The sequence below is a fragment of the Hylobates moloch genome, unplaced genomic scaffold (genome assembly GCF_009828535.3).
Source record: "Hylobates moloch isolate HMO894 unplaced genomic scaffold, HMol_V3 SCAFFOLD_6, whole genome shotgun sequence".
Taxonomy (NCBI): domain Eukaryota; kingdom Metazoa; phylum Chordata; class Mammalia; order Primates; family Hylobatidae; genus Hylobates; species Hylobates moloch.
Window position 1 is genome coordinate 93,811,704 of NW_026652281.1, and position 27,890 is coordinate 93,839,593.

The 27,890-nt window shown below is 45.0% G+C and overlaps 1 protein-coding gene and 1 long non-coding RNA gene across 4 annotated transcripts in view; one reads left to right on the forward strand and one right to left on the reverse strand.

Annotated features, from left to right (window-relative positions):
- Positions 1-631: 631 nt before the first annotated feature.
- On the reverse strand, positions 632-6,257 carry LOC131383699 (uncharacterized). The gene is made up of 2 exons (XR_009213934.1): positions 5,961-6,257; positions 632-941 (listed from the first exon to the last, which is right to left on the reverse strand). It is a non-coding gene; the product is annotated as an uncharacterized LOC131383699 (long non-coding RNA).
- Positions 6,258-6,800: 543 nt separating this feature from the next.
- The window catches only part of CCDC113 (coiled-coil domain containing 113), a 34,075-nt gene continuing 12,985 nt past the window's right edge, over positions 6,801-27,890 (forward strand). Inside the window, exons 1-7 of one of the 3 annotated variants that reach the window (XM_032157500.2) lie at positions 6,801-6,980; positions 9,622-9,748; positions 10,897-11,058; positions 14,969-15,124; positions 16,423-16,503; positions 18,936-19,091; positions 24,050-24,157. In XM_032157500.2, the coding sequence (XP_032013391.1) occupies positions 6,880-6,980; positions 9,622-9,748; positions 10,897-11,058; positions 14,969-15,124; positions 16,423-16,503; positions 18,936-19,091; positions 24,050-24,157 (891 nt within the window). In that variant the 5' untranslated portion in view covers positions 6,801-6,879. Of the gene's footprint in view, positions 6,981-7,270; positions 7,328-9,621; positions 9,749-10,896; positions 11,059-14,968; positions 15,125-16,422; positions 16,504-18,935; positions 19,092-24,049; positions 24,158-27,890 lie in introns of those variants that run through there. The other 2 variants (XM_032157501.2, XM_058441051.1) reach the window with 2 other exon arrangements.

The following is a 27,890-nucleotide window of genomic DNA, read 5'->3' on the forward strand; positions in this document are numbered from 1 at the left end:
CTGGCTGCTTCTAAGGTTTTCTGTTTATCCCTAGTTGTAAGCAATTTAGTTATGATTTCTTTGGTGTCATTTTCCTCATGTTTATTGTTATATGAGGTTGGTTGAGCTTCTTAGATCTATAGGTTTGTAATTTTCATCAAATGTGGAAAAATTCAGCCATTATTTCTTCAAATATTTTTTGTCTCCTCCTCACTTCTGAAGATGAGCAGGATCAAGGAAAGACACTACAAAGGAAAATATCAAGAGAAGGCAGTACAAAGGAAAATGTACTAAGCTTCTTACATTTTAGAGATGCACATTTGCATAGTCAGGCCTTTAATCTAGGAAAATAATAACCCAGAGCTTGCTCCATGCCTGGTACCTGGTTAAATGTAATCTCAATGAACTCTTCCAATACCTTAGTGGGAATGGCTTTGGATGGATAGGAGAAGGACTGGGATGGGAAGGAATGAGTAATGATTAAAGGTACAAGCTTTCAGCTCCAGCTCTGCATGTCACCTGCTGTTTGACTGAGTAATTCACATCGCCTCTCTGGCTTTCACTTCCTCACCTACACAAATGAGGTGAGTGATAGCGTAACTGGCCGAGTCCAGCTGCTCGCCGCTTGGAGGCCAAAAACACGAGAAGCGAGTTGTGGTGAAAGGAAAGCAACTTTATTCAAATACTAGCAGTTGGGGAATGGCCAGGCCCATGCCTCTGAAAGACCATTCTAACTTTTTGGGCTGAGTGAAGGGGTTTAAGAAGGAAAAAGGTGAGGGAAACACGCAGGAGTGGTGCAGCAGGAGGTCTTGTTATCTTGAGTCATCGCCTGTCTGGAGGACCGGTTTGCATCATCCTGACTGTGGTAGTGGTGGGCTAACTGCTCCTAACTCCCCCTAATCAGAGGGTTCCGCAGCTAGGTCTCTCTGCCTGGCTTGTTTCAAAATCGATCCCTGGAATTTCTAAGCAAGCACATAATTAGATAAGCAAGTACTGTTCATAGAAGTGGCTGGTGGGAAAAGGCAAAACAAGTTTCAAAGTATGTTTCAAGGCTGGAAGCAAGAAAGGAAAAATATTTTAAAACGCATTTTGAGGCTGGGATACTTGGTTACAATAGTACTTATTTTACAGGGTTAGGGGACAAAGCACTCGAATGTTGGCTGCTATTACTATTATTTTTTTGTTTGCCAATATTTGAAATATCCCTCTTCCTTATTAACTCAATTCTTCCTTAACATCGATTAAAGCAATATAGGTTGCTCAGCTGTGACAGACTCTACTGATTGAGGATTGAGCCAGGATCTGTTTATTTCCTTCTTCAGATCCACGTCTCTGGAGCTCTCCCTGGGATATGGAGGTTTTCAGGATTAGTAACTGGATGAGATACCCAGGTCAGATCAGCCTCAGTCTCCTTTACCCATCTTGCTTTTCTCCCCTCCTCTTCTCCACTCTGTTGCCTCTGGATTTTCCAAGGTAGAGCCCGAGAGAACAAGGGCAGATGTTAAGAGGCAGAGGAGGTCTCACATGACAGCAATGATTTTGGGCTTATGCTCTTGTGACCAGCTTGTGCCCCAAAGCTTCTCACTCTCCAAGGGCTACTGTGGGTTCCCTAATGATTCTCCCACTGATGAATCCCACTGATTCCCTGACATGAGCCACAGTGTTTTTTCTTAAGATTCCTCTTGATCTTCTGCATTTTATGATACGCCTCCAGCCTCTTTCTATGAAGACATCTGACCTGTGAAAATCCTTTAGCTTGCCCCATCTTGGTGTCAGAGCAGCCTGTTCCCTGGGAGCCCTTGCCCCTGCCTCCCGCTTAGATGTACAGATCCCTCCAGCCTCTACTTTTAACTTCTTGGGGCATGAGGCCGATGTCAGCCTCTTGCCCCCAAACTCCAGAGCCTCAATAAGCTCATCTGGTGACAGTTTGGAGACCCCTCATTTGGTATGTGAAACCCCTCCTGTAGTAACCCCTCCTGTGCCTTTCCTTACAGAGCAAGTCCAGAATACTAGGACAGCTGTCGCCAAAGGAATTGTCACTTCTCAATGGTGTACCAAGGGCAGGGCAGTGGGAGGTTCTATCTGTGGTGTAGGAAATAATTTAGAATTGCATTGTCCATAAAGACCTTTAAAACAATAATAAAATCAACCAAAAGTTGCTGTTTTAAAGACTGTTATTACTAGGTGCTGGCAATTCTAAGCAATGACAGCAACAAAATTCTCCTCCCGCCAAAAATCATGTGTGGGTCTAAGTCCTAAATAACTGCTACAGTTAATATTGAGCTTTTATGATACACATTTTGGCTTCAAATTGGCATATTTCGGTTCAGAGAACTCCTTGCTATACGATCATCCCCTGAAACTCACAGACTCAGTTACACTTATTTATTTTGTGTATAAGTTCCTATAGGTTTGGAAAAGTTTGGGCTTGTTTTGGGTAAAGTTCTCATCTCCAGCTCCTGTGGTATAATATATTCTTGCATTTGAACAATGGGTTCAAAATAAGTGATGATAGTACAGTGATTGCAAAGACAAATAAATGGAACTTGAGTTATTTCAGTTTTGTTATTCTGTGTGACTTTTTTGGAATTTTAATTTGTGTTTAAAAGCTAAAGCAGTGGCCAGGTGCAGTGGCTCACGCTTGTAATCCCAGCAGTTTGGTAGGCCAATGAGGGCAGATTACGAGGACAGGAGTTCGAGATCAGCCTGACCAACATGGTGAAACCCCGTCTCTACTAAAAATACAAAAATTAGCTGAGCGTGGTGGCATGTGCCTGTGAACCCGGGAGGCGGAGGTTGCAGTGAGCCAAGATGGCACCACTGTATTCCAGCCTGGGCAACAGAGTGAGACTCCATCTCACAAAATAAATAAATAAATAAATAAATAAATAAATAAGGCAGTGATGGAAGCAATTCAAGTGTCCATCAACGGATGAATGGATAAACAAAATGTGGTATATCTATACAACAGAATATTATTAAGCCTTAGAAAGAAAGGAAATTCTGACACATGCTACCATATAAATGAACCTTAAAGACATGCTAAGTGAAATAAGCCAGTCACAAAAAGACAATGGTATATGACCCTGCTAATGTAAGGTACCTAGAGTAGTCAAATTCATAGAGACAGAAAGTAGAACTGTGGTTGCCAGGGACTGGAGGGAGGGGGAAGCAGGTATAGAGTTTTATAATGAATATAGAGTTTCCATTTTGCAAGATAAAGAAGTTCTGGGGATTGGTTGCACAACCTTGTGAACATACTTAACACTACTGTATTGTACACTTAGAAGTGGTTAAGATGGGCTGGGCGCTGTGAATCACGACTGTAATCCCAGCACTTTGGGAGGCCGAGGCGGGTGGATCACGAGGTCAGGAGATCGGGACCATCCTGGCTAACACGGTGAAACCCTGTCTCTACTAAAAATACAAAAAATTAGCTGGGCGTGGTGGCGAATGCCTGTAGTCCCAGCTACTCAGGAGGCTGAGGAAGGAGAATGGCGTGAACCCGGAAGGGGGAGCTTGCAGTGAGCCGAGATCGCACCACTGCACTCTAGCCGGGGCGACAGAGCGAGACTCCATCTCAAAAAAAAAAAGAAGTGGTTAAGATGGTAAATTTTACAGGCCGGGTCCAGTGGCTCACGCCTCTAATCCCAGCACTTTGGGAGGCCAAGGCGGCTGGATCACGAGGTCAAGAGTTTGAGACCAGCCTGACCAACATGGTGAAACCCTGTCTCTACTAAAATACAAAAAATTACTCAGGCATGGTGGCGGGTGCCTGTAATCCCAGCTACTCGGGAGGCTGGGGCAGGAGAATCGCTTGAACCCAGGAGGTGGAAGTTGCAGTGAGCAGAGATCACGCCATTGCCCTCCAGCCTGGGCAACAAGAGTGAGAATCCATCCAAAAAAAAAAAGGTGGTAAATTTTATGTTATTATTTTTTTCTTTTTCTTTTCACCTGCCTCAGCCTCCCAAAGTGCTGGGATTTAGAGGCGTGAGCCACTGTGCCCGGCCATGTTATGTATTTTTTAGCCACAATTTTTAAAACATGTAAAGCAGCTTGACCAGCAAGGTGATCCAAACAATATTTTTGGTTGGCAAATGCAAATTTTAGTTCATACATGTAATATGTTACCAAATTAGAATAATATCTTTAAGATTGAAATTTATTTTTTGTGTTGGTTTGAGTCCTTCAAACCAAGATAAAATTAGACATGAAGAGATCTCTTTCTTGGGGAAAGCGTCTGCGATGGACAAAGGAGAGGAAGCTGGAGTAGACAAGGACAGCCTCCCACTGTGATGACATCTGGGAGAGGACGGAGTGAGGGCCAGGGAGGAGGCATCCCAGATCAAAGCACGGCGCTAACAAAGTTCCAGCCAGCCTGATCGGGAGTCTTTGAGTCCATGACGCCAATTAGGCCAGGTACAGTGGCTAATGCCTGTGATCCCAACACTTTGAGAGGCTGAGGCAGGAGGATCGCTGAAGGGTAGAGTTCCAGACTAACATGGGCAACATAGCGAGACCCCCATTTCTACAGAAAAACAAAAGGAAACAAAACAAAAAACAGAGAGAGAAAGAAAAAAAAAATTAGCCAGTCATGGTGGCATGCCTCTGTAGTCCCAGCTACTCCGGAAGCTGAGGTGGGAGGATTGATTGAGCCCAGGAGTTCAAGGCTGCATTGATCTGTGATTGTGCCACTGCACTGCACTCCAGCCTGGGCAGCAGAGTGTGATCCTGTCTCAAAAAAGTAAAAATAAACTCCCCCTTCCAAAAAAAAAAAAAAGAAAAACAAAGTTTCCAATTAGATGTGTCCCCTGGGGCCATTTCTCTCTCCACACAAAATAGATGACCAGCCGCACCACCACTTACAACTCTGCCAGCTGGGAAGCTTTCCCTCCATACTGTCTTTCACTACCTTTCGTGAAGTGGTTGTAATGCAGCCACTGTCCATTTTTGGCTTCCAAGCCAGCCCATCTGTAAACTGAGCTCAAGCCTTTGCCTTCTCTTCCAGGTGGTCATGAACTCCCCAAGACCCTGCAAATATAGTCATAAATTTGAGCTGGAGGAGGGATCCTGGTGCAAATGTGGTGGGTGCCATGTTGGTCTGGGCTACCTGCTCATGCAGCTTACTCATGCTCTCTGGTCCTGCTGGAGCCCAATCCTGGATTAACCATTTCCATTTGCAATGGACTGAGGCTGGGCCTGTCCTACTTAATAACTCAGCTGGTAGAGGGCAGGACTGGATGCATGGTCACTTGGTACCCCATATATCCAGTGTTCTGTCTCTACCAGGGTATAGTAACAGGCCAGGAGTTATTTCTCAAAAGACACGTAATTCTCTGCTGTGGATTGCATGGTCTTGTTTCAGAATCCTGGGTCCTTTGTTGTGATTCTCTTGCTGGGTCTTGCTTTAAGATTCCTGCTGCATCTTTTTTCACCACTGACACCCCCAATGTCATAGAGTCTGTTGTATCACACAGCCCAGTTGGCAGGGCTGTTTGCATCATAGCCTCGACTTGCTACAGAGCCCGTTCTTGCTCTGGGTTCACTTGGAGCTGGCATCTATTTATGTCACCTGGGGATAGCATCCACTTGTGTCACCTTGTATATGGACATATTAAGTATTGCTAAATGTGGTCTGCATTGTCCCTAGAACCTAAAGTGGCCTACCGCCAGAGAGAAGGTGGTAGGGCTCCAGCTCTCTGCTGTCATCTCCAGTGATTCTATTCTGGCCCCAACCTTGTGCACCCTGAGCAGCAAAACAAAAACCCTCCCTCAGATCTAGGGAGTGCCTGTGAATGCTAATGCATGTCCCTTGCAGGAAGGGGGCTGACCCGCACACCAAGCACTTTATCACAGCTTGCTTTCTAAGCACATCCAGAGCTCACCCTCCCTAGGAGAAGTCTCCCCGTCCTGCCCTCTGTCCTCTTTCATCCCAATGGGGAGCAGAGAGAGAGCTCCCGTGTTGCCTCTCTGATCCTTACCATGTCCCACATCAGCATAGAAGTTAACAGCACGGACTTTGGGTTCCACCGGAGCTTGATTCCATTTTTGAGTAGAATGGAATCTAAGCTACTCCATTCCTTGGTTTTCTGATCTGTAAGATGACGGCAATAATACCAATTGTACCAGATTGTCTTGAGGATTTAAGGAGATGACTACGATGCACAGTGTGACGCATGATGTTGCTGTCAGCACCCCAGGTTCCAGCGGCTTGTTTAGAGGCTGTTTCACTCATTTAATTGGAAGCTCCTTGAGGATCAGAATGGTCTTTTCCAGACATTCCCCCTAGGATACTGAGGACACAGTAGATATTCAGTAACTATTTAGGGATGTCTCTTGAATGTATACCCATTTTATCAGCCACGTTTTTTCCTTCCAGAAATGCAGGATATTAATATCTGAGAGGAGCTGCTGTTAGCATGTAGGAAGCAGCAGGTGGTGAACAGAGCAGGGGCCTCCCAGTGGGACAGGGGAAGAAAGACACTATGATAAATCGTGTTAATTTTCTGGGCCCCAGTCTCCTTATTGGGAGAATGGAGAGATTGATAGATACCATTACAAGGTTGTGCCGAAGGTTTTCATAACTATGCTTAACACGCTGCCAAGGACACAGTAAGTGCTGAGAAACAGCGGCTGCTATTATTGCTATCAATTTAAGAGTTACTGTTAAAGAAGTGAAACTGAACGCGCTTAGGTGTGCGCTCAAAGCCGGCAACCTGGCTGGGTCCTCATGGAGACAGGCGGGGCAGCGCGGGGAGGGGCCACCGGAATCCCCACCCCTTTCCTCGCGTCCGGTCGCCCGGGCAACGCGCCACGGCGTCGCAGCCGGAGTGACGCGTGGCCGCCGGCACCCGGAGCCCCTGGGCACACGGCATTGGCAGGGGCCGCTTCGGCAGAGTGATGACTGATGATGAGTCCGAGAGCGTCCTCTCCGACTCCCGTGAAGGGTCGGAGCTGGAGCTGCCTGTTATCCAGCTGTGCGGGCTGGTGGAGGAGCTCAGGTACTGCGGCCCGCGCCTGGGGGCCGCCCCTCTTCCTCCTGGGCCCTCCTCCCCGGGCGGCCTCGGACCTGGGGACCAGCATGGAGAAGATCCAAGCCCTCACTGAGCACTGGGGGACTTTGCCTCTTTACTCCTGCGAGTAAGGAGACTTTACTCTTTACACCACCACCACTGAGCCAACGAGCCTTTGGTGGAGCTAGAACGGGGTGGTGGGGCGAGGGGATGGGGCCGGTGGTGGGAAGCCCAGAGGGTAATTGGGGAAGTGACAGTTTCAGCCGGATGAGTCTCTCTCGTGCCAGACGGTGTGCTTAGCCCATCCACAATTCTACAGCGGCAATTTGGACCAGGTGACTTCTAAGCCCTTTTCTGATGCTAAGATTCTGTGATAAGGCTGGGCGCGGTGGCTCACGCCTGTAATCTCAGCACTTTAGGAGGCCGAGGCGGCGAATCACTTGAGGTCAGGAGTTCGAGACCAGCCTGGCCAACATGGTGAAACCCCGTATCTACTAAAGATACAAAAATTAGCCAGGCGTGGTGGCGCGTGCCTGTAATCCCATCTACTCTGGAGGCTGAGGCAGGAGAATCACTTGAACTTGGGAGGCGGAGGTTGCAGTGAGCTGAGATTGTGCCACTGCACCCCAGCCTGGGCAACAGAGAGGGACTAAGTCTCAAAAAAAAAAAAAAATTCTATGATAAAACTAACACGGCAGCAGAATAGAAAGCCAGCTATTGAGATGGTTTCAGTATGAGGCAATGTGTGCCTGAACCTGGTTATAAGCATGGAGATGGACAGTAAAGAATGGCCCGATAGTCTGCGTTTATTTTATTTTATTTTATTTTATTTTGCAGTCTGCTTTATATCTACTACTATAGCAAGTAAATTGGATATAAAGATTCCATGATGTAGTTAAGATTAGTTGTACAACTTACTGGTCTTGTACAGAATATCCTAGCTCTAGCGGCTGAATAGATGTTACTTCTTTCTATACATCTACAAATGCTTTAGGTCAGAACTGAGGTATTATTACTAATAGCTCTCATTTTTTAGTGTTTCTATGTACCATGCATTTACATATATGATCTTATATGATGACACTGCAACCCTAGGAAGTTGCAGGAAGGAAACAAAGACACAGAGGTTAAGTCACTTCCCTAAGTTCACACAGTTAGTCAGTGGTAGTGCTGGGATTCAAACTCAGGTGTGACTCCACAGACTACATACACCTGGAGCATGATATATGCTGAAAAAGCAAGCTACTTTGATAGATTGTGTTTTCCATTCAGCCTTTTCCACTAGTTTGTTTTGTTTTGTTTTGTTTTTGATACGGAATCTCGCTCACTGAAGTGTCGCCCAGGCTGAAGTACAATGGCATGATCTCGGCTCACTGCAACCTCCGCCTCCCGGGTTCAAGTGATTCTCTTGCCTCAGACCCCTGAATAGCTGGGATTACAGGTGCCTGCCACCACACCCAGCTAATTTTTGTACTTTTAGTAGGGATGGGGTTTCACAATGTTGATCAGGCTGGTCTCGAACACCTGACCTCAGGTGATCCACCTGCCTCGGCTTCCCAAAGTGCTGGGATTACAGGCGTGAGCCACCACACCTGGCCCCACTAGTCTTAAAATTCAGCCAAACAGGAATTATTAAAAGTAACAGCAAAAACTGCAATTCCTTTTGTACCAAACTAATAGATTAATAACACATGAAAACATCAAAGTTGTTCTCTCTCTCATATACATATACATACATATGTGTGTGTAACACACACACACATACACACATATGAGAAGTTAAGTTAAAAAGGTTATAACCTTGGCATATACAGGATAAACTAGATATGTTATCTCTTCCTCTGTTCAAAGTTTTCCAGAGTTTATGATAAACTTCCAGTTGATACTTTTCATCTAATGGGTACTGGAAATAAAAGAGCTGAAAAACATAAACCAAAGGAAACATCTGAAGATTGTGGGTGTGTTTAACTTCAAGAATATAGTAATTCAGGTTGGGCACAGTGGCTATTATTGCCTGTAATTTCAGCACTTTGGGAAACCAAGGTGGGAGGATCACTTTAGGCCAGGAGTTCATGGCCAGCCTTGACAACATAGCAAGATACCACCTCTACAAAAAAAATTTTAAATTAGCCAGGCATGGCGTTGTGCACCTGCAGTCCTAGCTACTCGGGAGGCTGAGGCAGGAGGATTGCTTGATCCCAGGAGTTCAAGGTTACAGTGAGTGCAACAGAGTAAGACCCTGTCTCTTAAACAAATAATAAAAATATATATATATATAATATATAGTAATTCAGAAATAATCTCCCACATGGGTTCAATGATACTTGAAGATGAAACCTATGAGAATTTTCAATGTAATACTAGTGTTGTGAATTTTGTGGCTCATTAAACATATTAATAAAAATATCAAATATATAGCACTTACTATGTGTCAGACACTGTGCCAGAGGCTTTGTCTTCGTTATTGGAACCCTAAAAGTTAAGTGCTATTCTTATACCCATTTTATAGGTGAGGAAGCTAAGGCACCAAGAGGCTAAGGGGTCTTGCAGGTCCACTAGTTATTAAACACTAGTTATTTGAGGTTTAAACTCTTATTACTAGAACTTACTCAGGTACCCTGTCTTGCAGCTATGTAAACTCTGCTCTCAAAACTGAGACTGAGATGTTTGAGAAATATTACGCTAAACTGGAGCCCAGGGATCAGCGACCTCCACGATTATCAGAAATTAAGATAGCAGCAGCAGATTATGCACAGGTACACAATGGAGATCTAGATCATTCTTTTATTGTTTGTCACCTTAAATGCAAGTGGTATTTGTATATCTGCCTTTGGTGCACCCTCTGTAGCCAATTGACCATGGGACCTTCTCCCTGTTTTACTTTTGATTTTTCTTTGCCCTCTAGGGTTTCTCTTTCAAGTGACTGTGAAAGAAATTGGGTTCAGTTAATAGTGGATTGACTCTCCAAGCATATCTTAGTTTACTTGAAAGAATTCCCTTTGGCTAGGTGCAGTGGCTCAGGCCTGTCCCAGTGCTTTGGGAGGCTAAGGTGGGAGGATCACATGAGACCAGGAGTTCGAGACTTGCCTGGGCAATATTGCAAGACCCCATCTTTACAAAAGAAAATTCTTAAATTAGCCAGATGTGGTGACATGCACCTGTAGTTTTAGCTACTTGGGAGGCTGAGGTGGGAGGATTGCTTGAGTCCAGGAGTTTGAGGCTGCAGTGAGCTATGATCACACTGCTACACTCCAGCCTGGGCAACAGAGAAAGACTCTGTCTCAAAAAAATTAAAAAAAAAAAAAAAAGAATTCATTTAAGTTGAGGGACTCAACTGTTTACAAGGCCCAGCCAGCCACCTAAATGAGGAAAGTGGGCCTAGCACAGGGCCTTGTCTCAAAGGGGTTATCTGTGTAGGCTTATCCTTTGAGGGCCAAGCAAACCCGTATGTACTCTGGACCACCCACTTCTGACCTTTGCCTTAAATGCATAGAAAGTCCAAGATGTTTGTTTGTCTGTTTTGCTGAACACAGTCCCCCACGGATGCAGTTTCTTTCCTGTGTTCAGCTCAGGAAGTACCTCTGAGCTGTCCCCTGTCTTTGACTTGAATGCTAGTCTATAGCATGTTCACAGCCTTTCCACCCTCAAGACGTTTACCCGTATTTATTTTCACTTCATTGTCAAACATAGGCCTTTGAAGTATTTAGTGCAGGGGCTTAGGTTGACTTGAGAAATAAATGTCAGCTCAGGCCTAATATCCAGCATCCTTTTACCATGAATTTGTTCTCCCTGGCTGTCACTCTGGGGAACTTCCAGCAGGTCAGAGGATCATTCTGATGCCTATCTTGGGCTGGTTCATTACCAATTCCTCTTTGACAATGGCTTTGTTTCTCTTGGGTTGCAGTTTCAAGGCAGGCGTAGATCCAAATCCCGGACAGGCATGGACCGTGGGGTAGGCCTGACTGCCGACCAAAAACTTGAGCTTGTACGAAAGGAGGTGGAAGACATGAAGAATGACTTATGGCACATGAGGGCAAATGCGGAACGCGACCTGCAGCATCATGAGGTACACCTTCCTCCCAGCGCAGCCTGTCCTGCCCAGGCTCCCCACCTCTGCCCCATTGAGAGGTATCTAGAATGGGTTCATGTGATTGTTGGGGCTTTGGAAGAAACACAAGTAGGATGAGGCGAATCCAGGGCCTATCTTCAAGGAACTTACCACCTGCTTGTGGGGACAACACATTTTTGAACTTTTTTTAATGGGAAATTTCAAAAATACACGAATGTAGAGAGGCTAGCACAACAAAGCCCTGTGTATTCAACACCTGGGTGCAATGATCATCAACATATGGCCTCTTTTGGTTGATCAATTTTCCCTTCATCTGGCTGGGTTACTAGCAAGTGAATCCTAGTGAATCTCTGTATGTATTTCAGTATATATCTTTAATATATGAATTCTTTTAGAGGACATAACCATGATAACCCTAAATGCTCTTAAAATTTTACAGTAATTTCTTTTTTTTGTTTTTGAGACGGAGTCTCGCTCTGTTGCCCGGGCTGGAGTGCAGTGGCATGATCTCAGCTCACTGCAAGCTCCGCCTCCCAGGTTCATGCCATTCTCGTGCCTCAGCCTCCCGAGTAGCTGGGACTACAGGCGCCCGCCACCACACCTGGCTAATTTTTTTGTATTTTTAGTAGAGACGAGGTTTTCACTGGATTAGCTGATGGTCTTGATCTCCTGACCTCATGATCCGCCTGCCTCGGCCTCCCAAAGTGCTGGGATCACAGGCATGAGCCACTGCGCCATGCCTGCAATAATTTCTTAATAATACAAGGGGTTTGAGGTTCAAGTCAGTGTATTAAGGTTCTTGAGAGGGACAGAACCAAGAGCATACATGTATATATGAAAGGGAGTTAATTAGGGAGAACTGGCTCACGTGATTACAAGGCAAAGCCCCACACAATCAATCGGCTGTCTGCAGGCTGGGAAAAGAGAGAAGCCGATAGTGGCTCAGTCAAAGTCTGAAAGCTTCAAAACCAGGGAAGCCAACGGTGCAGCCTTCAGTCCATGGCTAAAGGCCCTAGAGCCCCCAGGAAGCCGCTGGTACAAGTTCGAGGGTCCAAAGGCAAAGAACCTGGAGTCTGATGTCCGAGGGCAGGAGGAGCAGAAGCAATTGTTGGGCATGGGAAGAAGAGGGAGAGCCAGAAGACTCAGTACACAAGCTTGTCCACCTTCTTCCACCTGCTTTGCTCTAGCTGCTCTGGCAGCCAGTTGGATGGTGCCCACCCACATTGAGGGTGGATCTTCCCCTCCCTGTCCACCAACTCAAATATCAATCTCTTCTGGCAACACCCTCATAGACACACCCAGAAACAATACTTTACCAGCCATCTAGGCATCCCTGAATCCAGTTAAGTTGACACCTAATATTAACCATCACAGTCAGTGAATTGAGTGAAAAGTCCCTAGGTCAGCATTTCTTTTTTTTTTTTTTTTTTTTTTTTTTTTGAGACGGAGTCTTGCTCATTTGCCCAGGCTGGAGTGCAGTGGTGCGATCCCAGCTCCGCCTCCTAGGTTCACACCATTCTCCTGCCTCAGCCTCCCGAGTAGCTGAGACTACAGGCTCCTACTGCTACACCCGGCTAATTTTTTTTGTATTTTTAGTAGAGACAGGGTTTCACCATGTTAGCCAGGATGGTCTTGATCTCCTGACCTCGTGATCCACCCACCTCGGTCTCCCAAAGTGCTGGGATTACAGGCATGAGCCATCGCGCCCAGCCCCTAGGTCAGCATTTCTATACAGCACACGTGCCCATGGTTCATGCACTGTTACAGACCAATATAGTAGTGTCTCTTAGAAAGTCCAATACAGTCAGTTTCCTCCAGAGAAGAAACATCACTGTTAATTCGGTTGCCCACAGGATGACATTGTTGGCTTGCATTTGAGAGCCATGTTGTATGAAAAGTAGATACTTCTGTTCTATTTCTAAAGTTTTCCATTTTTCTGTTTCTAAATGTGGGCATTCACAGAATCACACTTGTCTCAAGAGGGACCAGTCAGTAGACTCATGTCTCCCATCGATGCAACCATCTGTATCACATCAACTGATCCTGCTCTCCACCCCTCCTCTCTCTCTTTCCAAACATACACTGTTGAATTCTAGCAAGTTAAAGGAGCTTGGGATGTGGTAGCATTATCCTGACCCGCTAGGTTGTGCAATGTAAGCATCAAGTGCAGAGATCAGATATCAGTATGGGCTAGAGTGGTCAAAAAGAATTTGTTGAGGAGGTAGGGCTTAAAAGGGACTTGGCATGATCTTGAAGAATGATGGCATCTGTTTAAGGCACAGGGAAAGAAGGGCACCCTAGGTAAGGAGAATGACATGGGCAAGGAAGTGGAGGTGGGCACAAGCTTGGTGAGCTCATGACATTGAGGAGGCCAGTGTGATTAGAGAAGAGGCTACTTTAGGAAGTCAGGTTGAGTAAGGCAATGATTTCTTGACAGCCATGCCAAGCAGTTTATCTTTGATGTCTTGGAGAGCTGGACCCCACTGAGGATACTTGAGTAGGAGAGCAACGTGTTGAAAGCAGCGTTTCAGGTGGATTGATGTTCTACCATGTGGAGATGATGGGGCTGGGAAGAGGCTGGAGCCTGAGGCCAGCCAGTGAAAATGCTTTTGCTTCTTGGTGTCCAGAAAAAAAGTCTGAACTAGGATGATTTGCAGTCTGGCTACAGATACCATTCCATTTTATTTTTTGTAGTAATATGTATGTCTGTGCGTGTTCTTATTTCTAGGCAATCTATGTTGTAGAATGTTGAAAAATACAGTTAAGCTAAAAGAACATTTGAAAACATTCACAATTTACTACTCAGAGGTAATTTCTGTTGACTTTCCATTTACCTCCTACAGTTTAGATAATTTTCTATGCATATATGAATTTCTTCTAAAAAATAGTATCATGTTATTTTGTAAACTGTATTTTTCACTTAACCTCTCTTTATGTCAATACATATATTCATTTTATAACATCTTTTTTTTTTATTTTTAAGAGATGGGGCCTCGCTGCATTGCTCAGGCTGGAGTGCAGTGGCTATTCGCGGTCGCAATCATAGCACACTACAGCCTCGAACTTCTGGCCTCCAGCAATCCTCTTGCCTCAGCCTCCTGAGCAGCTGGGACTACAGGCACTGTACCTGACTTTATAATGTCTTCTTTATTTTTTTTTCCATTTTTCCCCCCAATACTCAGGCTTGGAAATATAACGTCTTTTTTTTTTTTTTAAATAACAGAAATATGATAAGAGTGCCTCTTTATTTCCCCACTAATCCATCTCTCTAGATGTAACTGTCGTTCATGTTTTGATGTATATCCTTGCAGATATTTTTAATGGATAAATAATTTCAAATATGGAAATACATATTTAGATAGATACCTTGGCCAGGCACGGTGGCTCATGCCTGTAGTCCCAGCACTTTGGGAGGCCGAGGTGGGCGGATCACCTGAGGTCAGGAGTTCAAGACCAGCTGGGCCAACTTGGTGAAACCCCTTCTCTACTAAAAATACATAAATTAGCCAGGCGTGGTGGTGGGTGCCTGTAGTCCCAGCTACTCAGGAGGCCGGGGCAGGAGAATTGCTTGAACCCAGGAGGCGGAGGTTGCAGTGAGCTGAGATTGTGTCACTGCACTCCAGCCTGGGCAATAGAGCGAGACTCTGTCTCAAAAAAAAAAAAAAAAAAAAGATACCTGACACCTGTTTTTGTTTGCTCTCTTTTTATGGATTCTATTTTTTTGAAGAATGCTTTTAACTAATAACATTGATATGGTCAAGTTTGTATCTTAAGGATATGTTCCTAAGACTAAGAAGAAACATAATATTTTGGGACACAAAGAGGCCTGGGAACTTAGGTTTTCTTAGAGGACACATCCTTGAAGATTGCTGGAAACATTCTTCTCTCTTTGTGCTGACTCCCCAAGGCCATCATTGAGGAGGCTGAAATTCGATGGAGTGAAGTTTCGAGAGCAGTGCATGAGTTTGAAAAAGATATTCTAAAAGCCATATCCAAGAAGAAAGGGAGTATTTTGGCCACTCAGAAAGTGATGAAATACATTGAGGACATGAACCGCCGGAGGGTGAGTTTGCAGACAGAGCTTAGAAAGGGAAAAATCATTCCTACAGGGATGTTATGGAAATCATCCATATGAAGCAGCCTAGCTCCCTTTGGTCCACCATAAATGTTGCCCACATATGCGGATTTTCTTTGCATCCCTGAAAGTGTATGTGTATATGCATGTTTTAAAATGTATGTTTATGGCTGGGTGCAGTGGCTCACGCCTGTAATCCCAGCACTTTGGGAGGCTGAGGCGGGCGGATCATCTGAGCTGGAGGACCAGCCTGGCCAACATGGTGAAACCCCATCTCTACTAAAAATACAAAAATTAGCTAGGCGAGGTGTTTGTGCCTGTAATCCCAGCTGCTCGGGAGGCTGAGGCAGGAGAATCACTTGAACCTGGGAGGCAGAGGTTGCGGTGAGCCGAGATCATGCCACTGCACTCCAGCCTGGGCAACACAGCAAGACTCCATCTCAGAAAAAATAAATAAATAAATAAATGCGTGTTTATCAAGGTTAACACCAGCCAGGCAGGAGGTATATTAACAGTGCCTCAGATTGATTTCTGTTTTTTGTTTTGTTATTTGTTTCAAGATCTGATATATTTTCTTGAGAAAGGTATGAGACTGGTCTGGTCCAGCCTGTCTAGAGAGGTGACTGTGGAGTAGGACAGGTAAATATCTTTTTCAAAATTTTAAAAAAAACCTTTAAAAAATTGTTATAAAGATGAGATCTCACTGTGTTGCCCAGGCAGGTCTTGAACTCTTGGGCTCCAGCAGTCCACCTGCCTTGGCCTCCCAAAGTGCTGGGATTACAGGGTGAGTCTCAAGCCCTTTGAGATCCTTTGTTATCAGGAGATGGACCTTGGGCCGTTATGAGAAAAAAGGATAATTTGGGGGGTAACCTTCATTTCCAGAGATTTTGCAACATGTCAAGCTTTAGATTCTGGAGACAAGGTAGGGTTACTAACCCTAATATGTTAAGAGTAATAAAAATTATGTAAACTACCGTGGGAATACAAGACCAAAAAATCATAAGATCATTTTGTCATGAAAGGCCCCTACAGTAGCATACACCCAAATAATCTTGAATTTGAAAGCAATATAAAATTTGCTTGGTGCAAAACCAGTGTCCTCTGCTTCTTGGTCATGAAATGTCATACCAGCCCCAGCTTGAGTAGAAGTAAAAGGACCTAAAATAAGTGACAGAATGTTAGGGCTCAAGGTTTGGTTTGCAGCCCCAGAACCATCCACTTTTCAAACCAATGTGAAAAAGGAGAGAAATGGATTAAATGCTTTAAAATATGCCTTTATGTTTTAGGATAATATGAAGGAGAAATTACGTTTGAAAAATGTTTCTCTCAAAGTTCAGAGGAAAAAAATGCTTTTACAATTGAGGCAGGTATGTGGTCCTTTCTCTCTCTCTGTTTCATTTTAAGGTTACCATGGTAGGCTGAATAAGGTTCCCATCCCCACCCCAAAATGTCCATATCCTAATCCCTGGAACCTGTGAACACATTAACTTACATGGCAAAAAGGATTTTGCAGATGTGATTAATTTAGGATCCTGAGATGGGGAGATGGTCTTGAATTACCTGGGTGGGCCCTATATAATCTTCCTCCTTATCAGTGGGAAGCAGGAGGGTGGGAGAAGCTATGATAGCAGAAGCAGAGATCAGAGTGATGAGCTTTCATGATAGGGAGAAGGGGCCAGAAATCAAGGACTGCAGACAGCCTCTAGAAGCTGGAAATGACAAGGAAACAGATTCTCCCCTAGATCTTTGGGAAGCAATGCAGCCCTGCTGAGATCCTGATTTGAGCCTCCCAACCCATTTCAGACTCCTGACCTCCAGAACTGTAAGGATATTTTTGCATTAAAGCCACCAGGTTTGTGGTGATTTTTTACAGCAGCAATAGGAAATGCATACAATGACTGTGCAGGCAAATCAGAGGTTTTCTGTAGACAGAGTTGGCGTGAATGTAAAAGACCCTCAAGACATACTCGTTCGCCCTTTCTGGGAATACGGCCTGGTGGCACAGTTATATGTGCTTTGGTGTGTCTAGCATCGCCACCAGCTGACCCTAATGGCTCCTGATGAAAGGCAGTAAGGCAAACATGGTTCCATCCTTTCCTAGCTCAATATTTTTATTATTAACTTGAATTTGGGCACTGGTGGCATGCTTATCAAAGGGGGCTACTGACAAGGACACAGAACTGGGCAGGAGAATTAACATGTTGGGGGACTATTGCTTGAGTGACTTGGGATCCAGAAAGACCTCAGCAAGCTGGGACATATTTAACAGCATGAAGTGACGAAGGACAAGTGTAACACCCTGCACTTTTGATCCCCCAAAATATCTGCTCAGGTACAGGATGGCTTAGCCGTAGAGTACCTGATAAAGTCAGCTCAGGTGATGGTGATGCTATGGCATAGGCTGCATTCATAGAAACACAGTGCCCAGACCAAGGAAGGGGTAGCCTTTCTCTACTCTGTCTGAGCGGCCCCTACCTGGAGTGTCATGTCACAGGGTGAGCCCCACCCTTGAAAGAATTGGTAAACTAGAGGTCACATCGGAGAGCAAGCCAGATGTCAGGAATAGAAACCATACCCAAGAGCCTGGGACTCATGTGCCCAAGGAGAGAGGGCCCAGGAGGGCCACAGCCACTGTCTCCAAGTGCTCAGGGCTGCAGCAGGAAGGGAGAGAAGAGCTGGGGCTGTGGATGGAGGTGTCAGGGAAGGAGATTTGAGTTCAGTACAAGAAAAAATTCTGCAGTGAGTGGTCCCAGTGGAGCTGTCTGCAGATCGTCAGTTCCTGGTAGTTGGAGGTTAATGCAAGCATGGTCATCTTGAAGAGGGGCTTTAAGCTGGAGATGAGGAGTAGATGGATGATCTTTAACCATAATGCTGCTGTTACACAGAGATAACACAGACATGGGCCCTGCCCTTGCGAGCTCATAGACTAGTGGGCAGCAGTGTCATGAGAAAAGGTGTGTATACAGAAGCTACATACCAAGGACCACAGAGCTAAAGCTTCCAGGGGCTCAGCAGAGAGAGGGATCACCCTCTGGTGTGGAAAACAGGTTGGGAGCATTGGAGCTGGAGGAATGGTTGTATTGGGGCTTAAGGAAGTTGTGTTGTTTTGAGAAGGAGAAGAAGATGAATTCCAGGAGATAGGACAGACAGCATGAGTGAGGCGTGGGAGTGAGGAACAGCAGTTCCCAAGTTGGGCTGTTGTCTACCACAGATATAAAATGGCATAGAGCTAGCAGGGCTGGTAAGGTGGCCCAGGTCCGGGAGGGAACCTTATGCACTCATGCGCTGCAGTGCAGAAATATCAGATGATCAAAGGAGGGAGAAATCTGTGGGCTGCTTGTCCTAGGTTTTTCATGTTAAAAACAACTTCTAAATGGCCTGATTCTTACTCAACCTTCATGGCCCTGTTTAGGCACCACCCACTGTGGGATGCCCTCTGTGTGTGACTCGGTCTTTCTTCCTCCCCTGGCCTGGCTTAGGGACTTCTGTGTGCCCTCTGCCCCCACTCCCCCACATGCCCCCCGAACAACACATCCCACTGCACCACACTGTTGAGTCAATGGTTTGTTGGTAAACCCTCATATGCACTGCCGGGGGCCAGGGAACATTGTATTTACTTAAATCTCTATACCCAGTGCCTAGCACCACGCCTGGGACCAAATAGATGCCCAATATGTGTTTGTTGAATGACTGAATGATGACTGACCTCCAAAGTCTTGTCAAGAGTTGCAAGATGTGAGCCATACAATCAGAATCACAACTGACGTATCATCTTTTCTTTCATCTTTCTGAGCTGTAGAAGGAAGAGGTGGGTGAGGCCCTTCATGATGTTGATTTTCAGCATTTGAAGATAGAGAACGCTCAATTTCTCGAGACAATTGAAGCAAGGAATCAAGAACTGACCCAGCTAAAGCTGTCATCTGGAAACACTCTGCAGGTTCTCAGTGCCTACAAAGTAAGGCCATCCCTGATGCCTAGGGCTCCCCCAAGTCTTTCCACACTCACCTTTCTAGCCACAGGGAGGCTCTTGTGCATTCCAGTTTCACACAGCGCTTAGGTGCCCCCTCGCTGTCAAGCCATGTGTCCTAAAATTCCCTGAATGCTCCCACGACCCTGACTGTGCATGAGAACCAGAGTTTTTCTTTAAAAAACAAACAAACATATAGATAGATGATAGGTGGATAGATAGATAGATAGATAGATAGATAGATAGATAGATAGATAGATAGATGCCTAGTCCCACCCTGACTAATTGAATTAGGAGGTGAGGGCCATGCCTCTTATTTATTTTGTTTTGTTTTTTATTGTTGTTGTTAATTCCCCTGATTTTTATGCATGGCAAGTTTTGAGAACTAACCACATTTAGAGCCTTGTTTAATTTGAGCACATTATAAGCACTTTCCTGCTTAAAACATTGCAAAGGAAAGCAGTCTTCGCTATAAATCAGAAAACTACTAAATAATTTATCATCCAAACACAACCCTTTTGGGAGGGAAAAGAGGCACTATTAATAATTAAGCAGAGACTATAGGCACACAAAGGGCCTGGCCCCAGCAGACTAGGCCATCTGGTCACCCTGCTAGAGACCATCTAATGCAGTATTCAGCAACTGCAGGCCAGTGTGTCCCCACCCACTGCCCTGTGAGCTAAGAATGATATTACAGAAGAACCTTTATAACCAATTCGATTATAGAAAACACTAACTTGAAACCAAGTGAAGCAAAATTGGTTTCTTCCCCAGAAATTCCATTTCTTTCATTAGTAGACCTATATTCTGCAGTATTGTACTCAGTTATTATATTTTGAATTGAATCGATAAAATATTGGTAGGATTTTTTTCTCTTGTTAATATAAGTACACAATACCCACAATTTTGCTTCTGGGCTTGCAAAACCTAAAATATTTACTATCTGGTCCTTTACAGAAAAGTTTTGCTAACCCCACGCAAAGTGCCCAGGTGGCAACGGTGGCTGTGGGCTAAGTAGCTCGCAGGTGGGCTTTGTTTAGCCCACACAGTTTAAAAATGTGAATATGAATGTCTTCAGACCAGGTTTATGTTTGTTCAACATTTTCCTTTTACAAATGAAAAAACCGAGGGTCAAAGATGCAGAGTAGACAGGGCGCAGTGGCTCACACTTGCAATCCCAGCACTTTGGGAGGCCTAGGCAGGCACATCACCTGAGGCCAGGAGTTCAAGACCAGCCTGGCCAACATGGCAAAACCCCATCTCTACTAGAAATGCAAAAAATTATCTGGGCTTGGTGGTGCACACCTGTAATCTCAGCTACTTGGGAGGCTGAGGCATAAGGATTGCTTGAACCCCCGGGGGCAGAGGTTGCAGTGAGCTGAGATCATGCCATTGAACTCCAGCCTGGGCAACAGAGCAAGACTCTGTCTCAAAAAAAAAAAAAAAGATGCAGAGTATTGGCCAAATTCAAGCAACAACTTACTGACAGAGCTGGGACTCCCAGTCCAGTATGCATCCCACCTAACTCAGTGTGTATCCCACTCAACTGCCTTTTCCAGCATAAAGTATGTAGAAAACAACGTGCTGGCATTCTGAAATTTATGTGTCATAAACATCCAACAGATCCTCTAGTTTTAGCTTCTCTCATCAGTTTTTAGCTTATCTGATCACTGTTATTTATAGAGGAAGCCAATTCCTGTGACTCCCAGGCCCTCATTGCCTGGAGAGTAGGTTGTACTTGATCACATTGGACCTCAATCTTATCCTGTGGAATCAATTAAGCAGCACAGGGCCTGCCTGGTCTTGTGGGGGAAAAACCAAGGGTTTTGGAAATGGAGCTACTGATTTTTAAAATCAAACTGCCAGGTTGCAGGGCCTGAACTCTTTAGGATGGGTCTAAACACAGTGCAGATTGCTTGCAGTATCCAAGATTAGCAGCACAGGCCATAGTGGGCAGAGTGAGAGCCATTCCTGGGGGAAATGGAGGCAGAACAACTGACTTGTGGAGTCAGACCTTGCCTGTGCTTGAATGGGGGCTCTGCTGCGGGAGGTGCTTCATCTGGGCAAGATTCTTCACCTCTTGGAGGCAAGTTTTGTGTCACCAGGATGGTGCTCTGTCTAGTATGTGTTGTGTCCCCAGCATCAAGGACAGTGCCTGGCCAAAGCAGGTGCTTAGCCAATATTGTTGAATGAACTGCTTGCAGAACAGGTGTGTATTTGGTAGGGGTGGGAGGGTGACAGGAGGGGCCACTTTGATATAAATATGAAACATTCATTTTCGCAGCAATCAGAAAATGAAAATAAAGAAATAAATATCAAACACCGAAGTGTGAAACCTTGTTAAAGACATGCAGAATAATTTTCCTCTATACCAAAAGTACCAATACCTCCACAAGGGTAGGCACCGGGCTGAGTGCTCAGGGTACAGCATTTAGACAGCACCAGGTAGAGATGGGCTCTTCTCTTCTGTGAGTTTCATGTATGAGCCTGAGTCAAGGTGGAAGCTTTTTCTCTGAGTTTATGCCCTCAAGCCCTGCCTGGTGGAGTCTGGTAAAATGTAAGCATGTGACTACAGCTGTGATAAGCCACTCCAGACTGCCTGTAAACTAGTGATCTGGGGCCTTGTAGGTAGAATTCTAAGATGTCCCCAAGACTCCCTGGCCCTTGGTGTCCTACACCCTGTATAATCTCTGGCCAGAACTGTGAATGTGATGGGTTCGGTTAAGTTCTGTTCTGTTCTATGATTCGGTTATACTGTACGGCACAGTTGATTAAAGACAGGTAGATCACCCACTTGGGCCTGACCTAATCACACGAGTCCTTTGAAAGAACAGAGTTTCTCTGGAAGAGGAGGTCATAGATGTGAAGCATGAGGAGAAATGGCTGGAGGAGGTCTTCTCCATTGTGGGCTTGAAGACAGAGGGGCCACATGGAAGGGATTCAAGAGGGGCCTCTGGGAGCTGAGAGCGACCTCCTGCTGACAGCCCAAAAGAAAACAAGGGCCTTGGTCCTACAGGTCCAAGGAAGTGCCTTCTGCCAACAATAAGTGAGCTTGGAAGAGGACCCTGAGCCCTTGACAAGAACCACAGCCCTGGCGGACACCTTGATTTCAGACGGATGCTACCATGGGGGAGAATCCAGCCACACTGTGCGCAGACTTCCGGCCTATGGAAGCTGTGAGATAATAAATGGGTGTGGCTCTAAGCCACAAAAGTGTGGTAATTTGTTATGTAGCGATAGAAAGTGAATGCAGTCCTTTACAGAAGTGCCTCCTCAAGGGATGCACATTTTGACTCAGCGTCACCAATTTCGCTCTCGTCAGCCTTTGTGGAGACCTGCCCCGGCAGAGCTAGTGATGGCCTCGCTGCTGCACTTCTACCTCCATTCCTTCCTGCCCTGCCACTCTAAGTTGGTGACTGCTTGTCTTCCTTCTGCTCTCTTTCCTCCCACCTGAATTGCTGGATTTGCAGCAAAGTCCTGCCGCATCTCCCCGGCCCCACATCTGACCCCGTCAGTGTGGTCTCATTCACTTTTGCTTTCCTTAGCAGAGCAATTTTCATGCAGGACATGGAACAGGAAATGAGCCTTAAAGAAGTGAGGCCTGAAAATAGGAGTGGGGAAGAGAATGGCCCCTGGGTGCCAGAAGGTCCCCCGGGCAGGTGGTTCTAGGCTCCTCTGTTTTGACACCCCGGGGCAATGCCCTTGCCCCCTCCTCCTGCCTTCACTTTGACTGTGGCCCTGCTGCTCTCTACCCACTCTCCCAGCTTCTATTATCCTCCTCTCCTCGGTTCTTTCCTTAGCTTGGAATGTTCTCTTCCCTCTTCACCTAGACATACTGACTCAACCTTTCAGCTCTCTTTCCAGCATATATATATATATATATTTTTTTTTTTTTTTTTTTCAGGAAAACCTTCTCCGACCTCTGTCCTGGCATTCTCACAGCTTGGCACAATTGCAGTCTTACATTTCTTCTTGAAATTATTTTACTGCCTCTCCCCTACTGCCCGGGCTGTGAGCCAGCCTTCTGGTGGCAGAGCCTAGTTTGCTTTGCTGGCCAGTGCTTGGTGCAGGGACTGGCGCCTGGTGGGTGGGTTTTCAGGGTTTGTTGAGCGAGCTCCCCAAATCACTGCGTCTTTCCCTTGGCCCACTCCTCTGCCTAGCAAAGCATATCCCAGCTCCTCTGGCTGACTCTTCCCCACTGAGAGAGAGTGGTCAAAAGGGGGCCAATCTAAGAAGTAGGGGTGGGGCCTGTAGGAGCCGGTGAAGGGCAGATGATGCAGTGGGAATCTGCAAGGCTGTGCTCCCGCAGGACTCCTCTAAAACTAGCAGGCCCGGCCTCGTTAGGCGATGAGATGGTGGTGGAGCCTGTGGGCTGTGGAATCTCAGTGCATGGCTCAATTCCTGGCTCCCCCTGGTCTCTGTGACCTTGGGGAAATGGTTTTACCTCCCTAAAGGTCAGTTCTCTCACCTATAAATGGAGATAGCAGTAGCACCCACCTCATGAGGAGTATTCCCCACTCTCCATCCACATGAGATAGTCTTGGCAGCTGTTTGTCAAATGTTCTCCATGTGCCAGGCACTGTGCTCAGCACTCTACCAGGCTGTCTCCTGTAAGCCTCTCCACAACCCTACATGGTGACTGGACCCAAGTTTAGAGAGGTTCTGGGACCTCCCCAAAGATCTCCTTAGTGAGTAGTGGGGCAAGATTTAGGTCCCTGTGTGCCTGACTTCTTTGCCTCTCCAGCTGAAGACAAGACTCCAAGGTCCTCTCCTCCCCCACCAGTTCTCAGACATCAGGATTTGGAAAATCTGGGCAACCGTGAGAAAGGCAATTTGGACTTTCTGGATGGTCCTGCTTTTCTGTTCGTTAACAAAGAGCTGTCTCCCCTTCCTGTGGTTCTGAGAGGTCATCTTAGCTCAAGACTTGCTGTGTTGTTATATTTCAGAGCAAGCTTCACAAGGCAATGGAAATATACATCAATCTGGACAAAGAGATCTTGCTGAGAAAAGAGCTACTTGAAAAAATTGAAAAAGAAACACTACAAGTAGAGGAGGTAGGAGAGGGAAAAATGTGGTATTTCTGATGTTTGTCTCCTTGTGTTTATAAGGGCTTGAGTCAAGGTCCATCAATATCTAAGCCACCTTGCTGGTTTATCTAGAAAAGCCTAGACCATAAAAATCAAAATAGCTCTGGGCCATCAAAGCACAAAGTGGCACCTGGAGACCTACAGTCCAGGTGTGTCTCATTTTACTGCTGGGTTGGGTTCTAGAGTCAGCTCAGAAAACAAAAATTTCTTAGAGTCCGAATAACATTTGGGAATTCCTTAAGTGACCCATAAAGTACAATATTCGATGTTTCATGTCTACAACCCCAGGAAAAATGTTTAATGCATGTAGTAATGTACCTGATAGAAAAAAAGTACATATGCCAAAATAGAATGTTTGTTGTAAAGGAGAGACAGAGAGAGAGAGGAAAGAGAGAGAGGAAGAGAGAGAGAGAGAGGAAAGAGAGAGAGGAAGAGAGAGAGAGGAAGAGAGAGAGAGAGAGAGGAAAGAGAGAGGAAGAGAGAGAGAGAGAGAGAGGTCATAACCATAAGACATCTCGTCTGATACCCAGGCTGGACACTTACATCCTGAGTAGCCTGTAGCAGAGACCAGCTGAAGGACAGCAGACCTGTGACCTCTGTCCTGGGCTCACTCCAAGGCCTGTGGTCACTGTGTGAAGAGGTGAATGGAGTCATCTGAGCTCTTTGCCTGTGTAAATTGCAATTTACCTCTCTCATTACTTTGCTGAGCATTGATAGCTGAATTTCCCTAACTTAAATGCACATAGGATGTGATGCAAAAAGAACTTTTTGGGGAGGGCACAGGAGAAAGAGTGCTGGACTCGTGATCAGAAGGCCTGGCATCAGGTTTGGTGCTGCCAATTTCTGGTCTTGAACAAGCTTTTAAGTAGACAGGACTGTTGCCACATCTGTGAAATAGATCTACTGCCCTTGTTGTAGTGGCTAGAGAGGACCACATATAATGATGCTTTGTCAACCTCTAAAACTGTTTGTATGATTATTAGTGTCATTGTCTTGTGTGGCCCCAAATTTGCCTACAATAGCCCCAAAGCCACAGGATTATTCACATCTAAGTTTTGTCATAACATGCACATCATTTTCTCGATGGAGAACCAATACCTTCTGAAAAAAAACCCCAATCTCAGTACAGAGTGGCAAGTAGCAAAGCAAAAACCTGTGAACTCTCTAAATGCAGAATTGCTGTGGTCCTTATTTATTTTTTCCTCGTGTTGATAGTTAATAGATTACAAGTAAAACTTAAAATTGATTTTTTTTAAAGCCTGACATTCACTGCTTAGTATATTTTAGTTTTCTTGTTAACGTTTTGAAAATAGCTTTATTGGGATTTAATTTATATACCATATAATCACCCATTTAAAGTGTACAGTTCAGTGGATTATAATTTATTCACAGAGTTGTGTAACCATCAGCACAATAATTTTAGAACATTTTCATCACCCCAGAAAAAAACTCTGTACCCATTAGAAATCCTTCCCCACAGGACAGGTGCAGTGGCTCACCCTGTAATCCTAGCACTTTGGGAGGCTGAGGTGGAAAGATCATTTGAGGTCAGGAGTTCAAGACCAGCCTGGCCAAAATGGTGAAACCCCACCCTACTAAAAATACAAAAATTATCCAGGCGTGGTGGGCACCCGTAGTCCTATCTACTCGGGAAGCTGAGGCAGGAGAATTTCTTTTTTTTTTTTTTTTTTTGAGACAGAGTCTTGCTCTGTTGCCCAGGCTGGAGTGCAGTGGCGCAATCTCGGCTCACTGCAAGCTCTACCTCCCAGGTTCACGCCATTCTCCTGCCTCAGCCTCCCGAGTAGCTGGGACTACAGGCACCTGCCACCACGCCTGGCTAACTTTTTTGTATTTTTAGTAGAGACGGGGTTTTACCGTGTTAGCCAGGATGTCTCAATCTCCTGACCTTGTGATCTACCCACCTCAGCCTCCCAAAGTGCTGGGATTACAAGCGTGAGCCACTGCACCCGGCCAGATATTTGTTTTGTATGTTGGCTTATAATATCATAAGCCATGCATTGTTTAATGATGGGGATACATTCTGAGAAATGCATTGTTAGGCAATTTCATCACTGTGTGAACATTATAGAGTGTACTCTATGATGGTATACCTAGATGGTGTAGCCTACTACACACCTAGGCTACACACAAAAGCATGTTATTGTACTGAATGCTGTAGGAAATTATAATACAATGCTAAGTATTTATGTATCCAAACATATCTAAACATAGAAAAAGTACAGTAAAGATATGGCATTATAATCTTATGGGACCATCTTCATAAGTGGTTCGTTGTTGACCGAAATGTTTTCTGTGGCATGTGACTGTATTACATTATTTATTTTGTTGCTCAAATTGTTCCAGGTTGGCCACTGGGAGCTCTTTCAGTTGAATTTGGTGTCCCTTTGACTTTGACTCTCTTCATCTTTATGGCTTTTTTTTTTTTCTTTTTTTGAGCACTTCCTTTCTGGCACCAGAAGATGCTCTAGGCTCATCTTAGATATTTTCTGCCTCAGTCCTAGAATCCACAATTTCTCCAAGGAGGCTCGGTGACTTTTATTTGAGAATGACGTTGGAAACCAGGATCTGAGTGTGTTGATTGCTTGCTTTCATTTTGAAAGATCATTTTGAGGATATAATATTGTTTTTTTTTCTCTTTTTTTTTTATTATTATACTTTAGGTTTTAGGGTAAATGTGCACAATGTGCAGGTTTGTTACATATGTATCCATGTGCCATGTTGTTTTGCTGCACCCATTAACTTGTCATTTAGCATTAGGTATATCTCCTAATGCTGTCCCTCCCCCTCCCCCGACCCCACAACAGTGCCCGGAGTGTGATGTTCCCCTTCCTGTGTCCGTGAGTTCTCATTGTTCAGTTCCCACCTATGAGTGAGAACATGCGGTGTTTGGTTTTTTGTCCTTCCGATAGTTTACTAAGAGTGATGTTTTCCGGTTTCATCCATGTCCCCACAAAGGATATGAACTCATCATTTTTTATGGCTGCATAGTATTCCATGGTGTATATGTGCCACATTTTCTTAATCCAGTCTATCGTTGTTGGACATTTGGGTTGGTTCCAAGTCTTTGCTACTGTGAATAGTGCCGCAATAAACGTACGTGTGCATGTGTCTTTATAGCAGCATGATTTATAGTCCTTTGGGTATATACCCAGTAATAGGATGGCTGGGTCAAATGGTATTTCTAGTTCTAGATCCCTGAGTAATCGCCACACTGACTTCCACAATGGTTGAACTAGTTTACAGTCCCACCAACAGTGTAAAAGTATTCCTATTTCTCCACATCCTCTCCAGCACCTGTTGTTTCCTGACTTTTTAATGATGGCCATTCTAACTGGTGTGAGATAGTATCTCACTGTGGTTTTGATTTGCATTTCTCTGATGGCCAGTGATGATGAGCATTTTTTCATGTGTTTTTTGGCTGCATAAATGTCTTCTTTTGAGAAGTGTCTGTTCATGTCCTTCGCCCACTTTTTGATGGGGTTGTTTGTTTTTTCTTGTAAATTTGTTTGAGTTCATTGTAGATTCTGGATATTAGCCCTTTGTCAGATGAGTAGGTTGCAAAAATTTTCTCCCATTCTGTAGGTTGCCTGTTCACTCTGATGGTAGTTTCTTTTGCTGTGCAGAAGCTCTTTAGTTTAATTAGATCCCATTTGTCAATTTTGGCTTTTGTTGCCATTGC